General features: G+C 51.3%; 1 protein-coding gene across 1 annotated transcript in view; it reads right to left on the reverse strand.

The window, feature by feature from the left end:
- Window positions 1–9620, reverse strand: part of CFAP92 (cilia and flagella associated protein 92 (putative)) — a 49454-nt gene extending 39834 nt beyond the window's left edge. Inside the window, exons 1-8 of the mRNA XM_077766848.1 lie at window positions 9565–9620; window positions 8650–8928; window positions 7059–7249; window positions 6287–6491; window positions 5180–5311; window positions 3669–3756; window positions 2455–2579; window positions 1065–1208 (exon numbers count right to left, since the gene is read on the reverse strand). Of these exons, the coding sequence (XP_077622974.1) occupies window positions 1065–1208; window positions 2455–2579; window positions 3669–3756; window positions 5180–5311; window positions 6287–6491; window positions 7059–7249; window positions 8650–8848 (1084 nt within the window). The 5' untranslated portion in view covers window positions 8849–8928; window positions 9565–9620. The remainder of the gene's footprint in view (window positions 1–1064; window positions 1209–2454; window positions 2580–3668; window positions 3757–5179; window positions 5312–6286; window positions 6492–7058; window positions 7250–8649; window positions 8929–9564) is intronic.
- Between the last annotated feature and the right edge of the window lies 1 nt (window position 9621).

A 9621-nucleotide genomic window follows, 5' to 3' on the forward strand; every position in this document is an offset into this window, starting at 1 on the left:
GCCTCTGTTTTCCCCCCCCCCCCCCCCCATCACTCTCTCTCTCTCTCTCTCTCTCTCTCAAAAATAAACATTAGAAAAAAATTTTAAGTAAAGGTGAAAACTAAAAAATTAAAGGTATTTCCTCAAATTCATATCAGTATCAACCCAAGAGCTTGTGATAATTATGATTTTCCAATCACTCGACACTGACCTTAGGAGGTAAAACCCCAAAGAGCTGCAAAGGTGGGTTCCATCCCAAGACGGAAACCTAAATTTCTGCAGATTGGCCAGTAGAGGGCGCACGTTTACCCTGATGGCCAAAAAAATTTACAATGAAATAGGCTCAAAATGACTTTCTCTATAAAGAGAAGGGTTTCCCCCGTATTACTATTTCAAAAACGAAGTCGCATAATTTTACCCAAAGTATATTCTGAGCTTTCCATGAACACAACCTATGGATATAACACACCGACTCTTGCTCATTTGTTAAACCGGAGAAAGCCTCGTTTCTAAACTGTGACAGAGCTTACAGAGCAAAAGAATGAAACCCCCCTCCTGCCGCTGAGCTCTGTGACCTCAGGGAGGTTGCTTTGCCTTCTCGGAGTTTGGATTCCTCACAGAATAAAGGGTAGCAACCCCGGCACCACCTTTACAAGTTCACCGGGAGAACCAGAGTTGGCCACGAGCAGTAAATGATGGGCCAGAAATACTGGCTCCCTTTCCTCACTTCCTTTACGAGAGGTTTTTATAAAACTGTGCAGGAAGGCAATTATAAAAAGCAGCATCCTATTTAGCAATCAAAATCAGGACAGTTATTCTCACAAGTTTCTTTGGACTCTGGAATCAGACCCAAGCTCCAATCCTGGCCTCACCTTTACTTGCTGTGTGATCTCGGACAACCCACTTGACCTCTCTGTGCCTCTTTTTCCTCCTCTGTGTAATGGAGGCACTCGCCTCCATTTTGCCGAAGTGGCTGTGAGCATGGAGGTGGGTGGCAGAGCAGAGGCTTGGTCAGTGCAAGTTTATGGACATTCTAGCCACGTGTGACCAGACAGCTCACAACTGCTGGGCACAGGCCTACCTACCTGCGAGGAGCGGCATCAGCACAAGCTCCGTAGAGAAGACTCCGTGCTTTTCATTTTCCGCCCCCTTGAAGTCACTGTCTTCCCCTCGAGATTTCTTCTTTCTCCTCTGGGCCTTCTTTCTCGCCTCTGACTCTTTCTGTTTACCTGTAAAATCAAAGGAAGGAAATCAGTGTTAAGAGGGGCTCATAGCGGGGCGCCTGGGTGGCTTAGTCGGTTAGGCGTCCGACTTTCGCTCAGGTCATGATCTCGCGGTTTGTGGGTTCGAGCCCCGCGTCGGGCTCTGTGCTGACAGCTTGGAGCCTGGAGTTTGCTTCAGATTCCGTGTCTCCCTCTGTCTGCCCCTCCCCCGTTCATGCTGTCTCTCAAAAATGAATAAACGTTAAAAAAAGTTTTTTTTTTTAAAGCAAGCCTCTTTAACCTGAAAAAGAGAAAACTCAGAGTTGAAGGTGTTCAGGTCTAAAAGTGTTCACTAGTCTTTTAGGACCTTAAAAATAGGAACGAGAGCAACTGTGTCTCCGCCGCCTGGTGGAGAGCCCACTCAGGCAACCCCTCTCCCCCGCCCCCAGGCTGCAGAGTGTTGAACTTGAACCAGGAAAAGCAGATTAATTGATAGAGAGTTAAGGAAATGATTTGTAGCCATTACAGCTGAACAAACAGGAAGCAGGCCATCCCAGGAGGCAGCAAGTGCACCAGCTCTAGAATATTCTACGTCCTACTAGAAACGCAACTGCTTACTGAAAAACTGGTGAGGAGAACAAGGTCAGGAATGAAGAGGTCCATGTAGGGGCTTCTGACGACCCTTGCGCCTCGTCTGTCACTAAGATTACAAGCTTCTGCATGAGCCGTTCCTATAAACTGGGATGCTATTTCCCATCCTCCACCATAAGAGGCAAGTAACCTCTCATCTTCCAAGATTATTTCCATAACCCCGAGATTTTCGTGCTCCCCGTGTTCACAGCACCAGGAGCCAGGCGCACAGAAGCATCGGTGGAGTAGGAAGGGATGCAGTGTGGGTGGCAGGGCGCCAGGGACGCTGGTTGAGGTGACACAGAACGGGGAAGTTGAATGTGTATGTAGCATTCTTTCACTTTTGAGTCACGCGTGGTCAGGTATCAAAGTATCTTTCTGAAGTATTCTGAATTTGAAAGATTTCACAATCCCGAGCGCCTGGGGGGCTCAGTCGGTTGAGCTGGGGTCGTGATCCCAGGGTTGTGGGGTCGAGCCGCCATGTTGGGCTCCACGCTGGGCATGAAGCCTGCTTAAGATTTTCTCTCTCCCCCTCTCCCTCTGCCTCTACTCATGGGCACTCACTCTCTAAAATTTAAAAAAAATTCATAATTCTTCCAAGTCTAGTTATATTATAAAATTCCAAAATCCCATCCTAACTTACTCTGAAATTTCGGCTTTTCTAGTATGTTTGTCAAACTGCTAAATGATGATCTCTCCATTAATTCTTTCATCTCCATCCCAGTTGCGGCTCCCAAACCAATGGCTGGTTCTCTTAAAATACTCCATCTAGAAAGTTCACAAAGAGAAAAATGAATGAAGGTGAAAATAGTCAGGGACCAGACCTAAGAATCTATTTGCTGGACCAAATGTGAGCAGATTTTCTTAAACGGCATTGTATTTCTCGATCCAATGCTTCTTAAATTTCAGTGTGCACATGAATCACCTGAACATGCTGCTAAATAAAAGGCAGGCTAGGGTTCGGTGTGGACCTGGAGTGGACCTGACATTCTACGTTTTTAACAGGTTCCCGATAACGCTGATGCTTTGCTCTACAGACCACACTTGCACTGTCAACTTCTAACTGACCAACTAGAAATATTAAGGAAAATAATATATTTTTTATAAAAGCAATCAAAACTCTAAAAACATTGAGGAACTCACTTATAGGAATTAACCGACATTTATAGGAAGAAAAAAAATTTTAATTCTATTAAAAATCATAAAGGAGGGACTGAATTAGGCAAAAAGACATACCATGATCATGGATGGGAGAACTTCACAAATCAATGCATAAATTCAGTGTGAAAAGCCCACAATTTTTAATCAAGATTTTTTTAAATAACATGGTCTCTTGGGTTCTCTCCGTCCTATTCCCCCAAGCCACCAGCGGGGCCTCCACGCTGCCCCTGGTCCCCACAGCATCCCAGGATTCTCCTTCTCCAGATCCTTCTTAGGCTCCAAGAGCACCTGCACTCAGCAGGAAGGGCTGTGGACTTGGCGTCCAAGGTATGGGCTGGGGCCCCGGCTTCACGAACACTCCCAAGATTCCAAAGAATTCCAGTTTTAAAGCTTTGTGCCAATCACTTTACCACCACTCTGTTGCGTTGTGAAGGCAGTGGAGGTAGTGACACCCCCTTACAGAGTGACCGAGGTGAGCATGAAGTGAGATAAACCAACACACAGAAAAGCACGGTGCATGTTTACACTCCTAAACACAAGCACTCCTTTCCGTAGTCCTTTAGTTTCACCTGGATTGTATGAGCTCCGACCTAACGGAGGTCCTAAGACTCCACGTAGCTCTTGGTGAGAGTTTATAGGGCCAGTACAAGAGGGGGCTCCATCCCACTCCCCAAAATAACGCGGGTCCATTCTCACCGAACTGTGCCAAGATCATCCGTTCTGAGTGCCTTTTCATATTCCTCGGAACTCTTGGAAAAAGCTTCAGGCTCTGCTGTGTGAGAATCTGATAATATTTATTAGCAAACAGACTTCTTGTTCCACGCTGGCTCATTAAGAAATGGGGGCCCTTTACCCATTTAGCAATGCCAGTCACAGGGCAGAGGGCTTGATGTGTGGTGGGCATTCAGTAAAAAGACTGGTTAATAATAAATGAGTAAATGAGTGAATGTACAGGTAATTACAATTATTTGAGCAAATGGAGGCCAAGACAAGGCTTCCGATTTCTCCTATGACATGCCACAGAGGGCGGGGGGGAAAAGAAAGAAAGAAAGTCTATTATCTATTCGGGTGCCTGCTTCAGCACCGTTTACATCAGAGAATACTGAAAACATTCCCAGAATCCCTAAGTTCCCACCTACAGGGAACGGTTCAGAAAATTCTATTGCCACCAGCAGCTCAAATATTATGTAGTCACCACGAACGGAGTGGATGCAAAGTTCTTAAGTAAATAGGAAAGTGCATGTCATAACACAATAATCTCAGAACACAAAATTAGGAATCCAGACCTCATCTACGTTAAAAAACAATCTTACAACAAAGGTATCTGACGTAACATAACAACCAAAGTATTACACTGCCTGTTCCCGGTGATGGAATTATAGACTGTTTTCTCGGTTTGTTTTGTACTTTTCTATATTTACCGAATTTTCTTTAAAAAAACAAAAAACAATGCACCAGTGTAACTCCTACAGTTAGAAAAGTTGCATAGGGGCGTCTGGGTGGCTCAGTCCGTTGGGCATCCAACTTCGGCTCAGGTTATGACCTCGCAGTCCGTGGGTTCGAGCCCCGCGTCGGGTTCTGTGCTGACGGCTCAGAGCCTGGAGCCTGTTTCAGATTCTGTGTCTCCCTCTCTCTCTGACCCTCCCCTGCTCATGCTCTGTCTCTCTCAAAAATAAATAAATAAACTATTTAAAAAAAGGAAAAGAAAAGTTGCATAAGCCACAGAAGAAACAAAAAGAAAACCAAAGGACCGACGACAGAAGGCGACTCCCGCCCCGAGCGCAGTGATTGCTTCCAGGGCGAAGCAGCGCCAGCGGGAGCTGCNCCAGGTTATGACCTCGCAGTCCGTGGGTTCGAGCCCCATGTCGGGTTCTGTGCTGACGGCTCAGAGCCTGGAGCCTGTTTCAGATTCTGTGTCTCCCTCTCTCTCTGACCCTCCCCTGCTCATGCTCTGTCTCTCTCAAAAATAAATAAATAAACTATTTAAAAAAAGGAAAAGAAAAGTTGCATAAGCCACAGAAGAAACAAAAAGAAAACCAAAGGACCGACGACAGAAGGCGACTCCCGCCCCGAGCGCAGTGATTGCTTCCAGGGCGAAGCAGCGCCAGTGGGAGCTGCTGACCCACCCGAGGGAGCCCGGGCACCTGCGCCCCCTTCCCGGCCATCGCCCTTGGCTCTGCCTGTCCACGCAGGTCAGCGCCACTCACCAGGCAAGGGCTTCGTGTGTCCTCCGGCCTTCTCTGCCCTTTCTGGCGCGTGCTCCTGGCTCCACCCCTCTCTGCGGTGTGCGCCCTGCTCACACGACCTTCTCTGACTTAAAACCAGCTGTTTCACTTCCTCTAGAACGCAGGAGAATCACGGAGTCGGTCAATCAGGAACAGCTGCTGGACGCCCTCTGTGCGTTCAGCATGTCCTCGCGGTACCCGTGGAGCAGGGGCGAGAGAGGCGGGGCCCCTGCCCCCCGGGCCTCCTTCAAACCACCGGGCAGCTCAGACCTCAACGGGCAAAGAAGACCTTGTGTTTCCATTCAGTCATCACGCTTGGCCTGTAGGCGCCTGCACTTGCCTGTCTCACCACGTGAATTTCCGATCCTCTTTGTAACATGAGCCAAACGTCTCTCGCGTTTCCCGCACTCCCGAGAAAGGAGAGTTTCTAGAAGATAGCTCTTCAAGGCCCCCCAGGCGCCCTAGTCCTTAAATTCTTTCCAGACAACACACATCCTCTTTATTGGGGGCGGGGGTGGGGGAGCACGCCCATCATCCTGCCTCAGGGGCCCACGGCCAAGGTCAAGATGGAGACGGGTTGCACTGGGCTGTCTGACTCTGGATCTTTCGCTCTCCTGGCCGTCAGCTGGGAGGTGAGCGAAAGGATGCGTTCTGGTCCTTGATGGACTATTTACCCAAGTAAGAAACTAGAGGGTCCGCAGGAGAATAGTAACACGGTTGTCTGGGGTCGTGGGAACTTTCACTTTGCTCTTCTGTTTCGTGGTGGGGTTTTTTGGTTTTGTTTTTTGGGGGTTTTTTGTGATTTATTTATTTATTTATTTTTTGGTTTTTAGTCAGTGAACACCCATTACTTGGCCAGAAGACAGGCTGGTGAGGACCGCACAGGTCACCTGCGCGGGGACAGGAAGTCCAGGCGTGTGCCAGAGCTGGAGGTGGGGACGACGTACACGCAGTGGATCGCCACAAGGCGGCACGTGCCCAGGGCAAAGGAGATGCAGTAAACGAGGGACCCCGGCTCCTGTCCTGTCAACAGTGAGAAGCCACGCGCCTCCAGAGATATTTCAAATAAAACACAAACCCCCCACTTACCAGAAGACCCGACATCATCTGGATACACAGGGGTCTTTAACCGGTAGTACCTGACTTTCCTGGACACCCTGTCCCTGGTATCCCAGACCTTCAAGGTGATTTTGTGACAACTGATTTTCTTTAGCAATTCCTTCGTCACGTTGATGTTAAAAGTTTGGGTCCATGACACCCAGATCTTGTCGCCTTCAAGCCATGGCCTCACCGTCTGTGTAAAAGAACACCAGGAGGTTTGAAGCGTGCGAGACGGGGAGGCTTAGCAGCCCATGATTACCCCCCACACACACCCTTGCCAGCCTCGCCCTTCTGGGCACCGAAGGTGCTCCCCTCCACCTGTGCGCCTTCCGTGCCTGGCTCTCCCCCAGCTCCCGCCAAACATCAGCAAATGGGAGTCCCGGCCCGGGCACCGTCACACCTCTGGGTTCCTTGGCAAAGGCAGAATCAATGCCATTACCTGTAGATAGTGCCCTTTCTGGTGACTTCCAAGCACTGACCCGGAGCCAGGCCACGGGCAGGAGGCTGGCGGTGTGTGCGGGCAGGCCAGACTTGGAAAACACCAAAGAAATTACTCGACAAAGATATCTAAATAGAAAGTCAGGTAACTGGTATTTAATTAGGTCTGTGAGGATTCTCATTCAGTAGGTCTGGGGTAGGAACCTAATATCCTGCATTTCTAGCAAGTTCCAGGGGAAGAAAGTACGCTTTGTGTAGTATTAGACTATATGTGAGCTCTGTGCACGCGCGCACACACGGACACACACACACACACACACACCTTGACTCCTGAATCCAGGAACAATTTGGCCACCGTTGGAAACACCACCATGTCAATTTTTTTAGGCTCCCCATCATCCGGCAGAAGGAAATACTCCGTGTGGTAGTACCGGCGAGACTTTGAGGCAAGTTTCTCCGTTCTAGACTGTTTCCTATGTTTTTCCACGAAAAATGTAGATTTTCCTCTATGACCTAGAAGACGTGGGTTTGGGGAGTCCCGTTTGAACCTCGCATGAGAAAACAGATGGAGCTCCCATGAAGGAAGGAAGGAAGGAAGGGCCAGGGGGCTGCCTCCCCCCACCCACGCTGCTTGCCCTGCTTGGGGGCTGAGGTACAGGTCCGGGCCCCTGGCCAGCAGGGGAGCAGGCTGTACACCAGACAGCAGGGTGCCAAAATTCAGTCCACGACTCCGAGAGGGAGTGTCTCCTTTTTTTTTTTTAAACTTTGCCAATATTTTTTACTGTTTTTTTTTTCTTCTGAGAGAGAGAGAGAGTGCGTGAGCAGGGGAGGGTCAGAGAGAGAGGGAGACACAGAATCTAAAGCAGCTCCAGGCTCTGAGCTGTCAGCACAGAGCCCGACGTGGGGCTCAAACCCACAAACCGTGAGATCGTGACCTGAGCCAAAGTCGGACATTTAACCAGCTGAGCCACTCAGGCGCCTCGGGAGTGTCTCCTTACATTTTTCACCTGAGGCGCCTCGTCTGCCTCACCGTGGTCTTGGCAGTAAAAAAAAGTTTGAGTCACCAAGACCGTAGGTCAATTCTAAACATGGTATATACATCTAACCAAATAGCGTCCAAAGTATCTGAGGCAACAATGGACAGAACTACAAAGGAGACGCTGAAATTAATCTTCGGGGGGCGGGGGGGTAAGTTAGTGCAAGTTGAAAAAAAAATATATATCAAAACATGGAGTTCTCTGCCCCTAATCTTGGGGTTCAACCATGTGACTGGCTTTGGCCAATAGAATGCTAGCAGGTAGGGTGTGCTCAAAGAACTGAAGAGTTCTTGCATGGCCGGATTTGCACCCTTAGTGCGCCTGTGCCTTCCTGTAGGAGGTGTCTGGCTACCCACCCCCCTCGTGTCCAGGAGGAAGGGGAGAGGCGCACGGAGCAGAGGAGAACCCACCGACCTGCTCGCCCAGAATGAGGGACTCGTGTTCAAAGCCCCCGACTGGTGGAGCTTTGTGTGTTTGGGACACACTTTGGGTTTGGGACACAGCCTTGGTGTGGCCCAAACTACCGGGTGTAGCTACGCACTCAGAGATTTGGATTCAATCCATCTTGAGAATCTGTGTTTTCAACAAGAAATTAGGCGATGGGGGAAGCAATGCCTTACCTCTTCCCCACGCATTCGTCTGCAAAAGGCAGAAATCACACCGCCTACTTCTTAGCGTTAGGAGAGGATTAAACACGTGAAGCCCATATAACCGCTTGCGCGCTGGCCCACCGTGGGCCCCCTCAAATCGCAGCTTCTTTCCTGACCTCTGCCCCTGGCACCGGCCACCCCACTTGCGGAAGCCAGCGGAGGGAGCTCGGGCGCCCTAACTTCTGGGGGAAGGTCAGTGTCGTGCCCCCGTCTGCAGAGCGCTTACCAGCAGTCACTGGGAAGGCCAGCGAGATGACGAACTTGCAGGGGACAACCTGGGGCACATCCGAGCCGAAGCTGCCGGCGGGTGAGGACAAGGACTCGCTGCCGCAGCGCTGGTCGGAATCGGACTCCGGGGCCTGGGCCCGGGCCCTCAGGCGCTCCTCCATCTCGCACTCGCTCCCGGACTGGTAAAAGCTGCCCATGGGGGATATGGGCCGCGGGCTCGGCCGGTCCTCCTCTCCTCACTCCCAGGCCTGCGGGGACATCCTGCGCGGCACTCCGGCTGGAAGACAGCGAAGGCACTGCAGTCACCACCTCTGTTCCCAGAAGGCAAGCCCTGCCCCTTTCGGGATAACCCACCCCTCCCCTCCTCCCCTCCCCTCCTCCTGCCTGGGGCGAATGGCCAAGGCCTGGCACACCGCCTGGCACACCGCCTGGCACGCAGGAGGCGAGCAACCGGGAGCCACAGAGAACCAGGCTGGCACTAATCGTGACAGGCGACGCCAGCTTCTCCAACGGCGACTCTCCTCCCCCAGCCCAGCCCCTCCCCCTTTCACAAGCCGATCATTGACGCTTCTCCAGCGTCAGCTCCAGGTGAGTGCAATTTCTTTCTTTAAAAAAAAAAAAAATTTAATGTTTTATTTATTCCTGAGAGAGAGCGCGCGTAAGCAGGGGAGGGTCAGAGAGACGGAGAACGGCCAAGCGGGGGGAGAGCCGGCGTTTCCACTCCGTGGGGCCGGGGGAGCGGCCGGGGGTGGGCGGNAGCAGCCGCGGACGGACAGGTCACAGCCGCTCCCCTGCTCACTACCGGGGGCGTCTTACGACACAGGCTCCCTCTCGGGCTCAGGGCGCGAGCCCAGGGCCGTCGGGGGGCGCTCGGCTGATGCCCGGAAAGGGGTGCCCAGCGGCCGGGGCTCACCGTGGCGTCGGCCGGCTCGCAGCCCCGCTGCTCGGCGGCCCGGCCCGGAGGCTCCGG

This window comes from Crocuta crocuta, unplaced genomic scaffold (assembly GCF_008692635.1).
Source record: "Crocuta crocuta isolate KB4526 unplaced genomic scaffold, BGI_CrCroc_1.0 scaffold296, whole genome shotgun sequence".
NCBI classification, from domain to species: Eukaryota; Metazoa; Chordata; class Mammalia; order Carnivora; family Hyaenidae; genus Crocuta; species Crocuta crocuta.